The 1,642-nt window shown below is 56.9% G+C and overlaps 1 protein-coding gene across 1 annotated transcript in view; it reads left to right on the top strand.

Moving 5' to 3' along the window:
* Positions 1 to 1,168, top strand: part of ABCA13 (ATP binding cassette subfamily A member 13) — a gene marked incomplete at its 3' end in the record, with an annotated part of 90,591 nt that extends 89,423 nt beyond the window's left edge. Inside the window, exon 24 of the mRNA XM_023524172.1 lies at positions 1,037 to 1,168. Within this exon, the coding sequence (XP_023379940.1) occupies positions 1,037 to 1,168 (132 nt within the window). The remainder of the gene's footprint in view (positions 1 to 1,036) is intronic.
* Between the last annotated feature and the right edge of the window lie 474 nt (positions 1,169 to 1,642).

Raw genomic sequence — 1,642 nt, 5'->3', positions numbered from 1 at the left:
TGGCGACCGTCTGGGTCCCGCCGCGTCCACCCCCGAGCCTCGCCGAGCTGGGGTCTCTCCCTGGGCCTCTGCCCGCCTTCCCTGGCGCCCTTTCTAATTCTCCATCACGTGCCAACGTTCGCCCGTGCCGGCCCTCTTCCATGTCCACGGTTCCCGGGCCCGCCCTCGAGCTAGATTTGAGCAGCGGCGAGCAGAGCACGCTGGCCCTGCACTTCCTACGTGTTTTCCCGTACAGCGGGAGGTTGACGACGAGCACCTGAAGCCAGGGCGGACGCGGGTTTCTTGCAGGTTTATGTGGTTTTCTTACAGGTGACAGAGAGGCAGAGAAGGAAGCTGGACTCTGGCTGTGGTGACGTCAGCCCCGGGGTGTGGTGGCCTTGGGGCCCTCGGCTCCGTGTGGGGCACGGCGAGCATTTTACGCCACGTGTGCAGAGCCGAGTGGCCTGGGTGACCCTCCTGTGAGCCGCCAGCGGCTCCTCACACCAGGCTGGGTCGTGGGGCTACGGGACAGCGGTGGCCACTGTCCAGCCCTCTGAGTGTTTAGGCCTGAATTCCAACAAACGCACGACGTACAACGTGTTTTACTGATTCTAGACTAGTACACAGGAAAATTGAGAAAGAGGGCTAGTTTCCTTAAATTGTATTTTAATCCAACAATAAATAGCAAATAGATAAAAAGAAACGACGATTCTTTCCCGCTCCAGATCCACATACAGGAGCAGAGAGAGGATATAATTTAGAGTTTGGGTTTCCAAGGAGACTTCTGTATCTTTTTTTTTTTAATATGTAACATACTTAATTCCCCTAAAAAGGAAATAGGAAAGCAAACTTTAAAAGTTGTAAATGTCAGGTATTGAAATGCTAACGGTCGGAAAGCTGAACGGGAAGGAGTGAGCAGCCGTGACCTTCTGGGAGCCCCGGCTGCTGCCTTGCTTTGTCCTGGCTGCGGCCAGCCTGGCCGGAGCCCCCAGAAGCGTGTGCTCACTCCCTGCCCCCCGTGGGGTGCGTGGCTCTCACTCTGCCTTCCCTTTCCCAGGGCTGCAGTGGGCGAACGTGGGCCAGGCCCCGGAACAGGCGGGCATGACCTTCGCCTGGGTGTGCTGGATGATTCTGTTGGATTCCGTCCTTTATTTTTTGTGTGGCTGGTACCTGAGCAACTTGATTCCTGGTAAGAATTCTGCACTTTAAAAAACGACAGATGAGCTTAAACGGTTTGTAAATTATTGTGTTACCGTATTAACCTGTTGTGCCTATATAGGTGAATATTAGAATAATTACTTAAAATGACACTTGTTCTTTAACTAAAGCTCTGGTCAGAAAGGGAGTTTGTAGGGTGCGTTTTAAAGGGAGCTTGGAGCTTCGAGGAAGAGGCGGGGCCTCTGAGTCCTGAGTGCAAAGACAAGGGCCAGGGAGCCCAGCGGACGAGCAGATGTGGGTGGACACCCCCGCCCCAGGTCCCCGGCAGGTGGGCCGCAGTCGGGGACAGAAAGGAGCCTGGACCCCAGGACCCGGGTCAGGCCAGTGAGGGCAGGAGAGAGCGGCCGGCCCCTCGGGGCGGGCTGGGCGGGGTTCGGGGAGCGCCCAGCACGGCACCCAGGGACGGCCTCGCAGCCAGGCCAGTGGAACGGCCTGTGGCGGGGGG

Source organism: Pteropus vampyrus, unplaced genomic scaffold (genome assembly GCF_000151845.1).
Source record: "Pteropus vampyrus isolate Shadow unplaced genomic scaffold, Pvam_2.0 Scaffold449, whole genome shotgun sequence".
NCBI classification, from domain to species: domain Eukaryota; kingdom Metazoa; phylum Chordata; class Mammalia; order Chiroptera; family Pteropodidae; genus Pteropus; species Pteropus vampyrus.
Note: the sequence above shows the minus strand (reverse complement) of the source record. Positions and strands in the feature narration are given on the sequence as shown.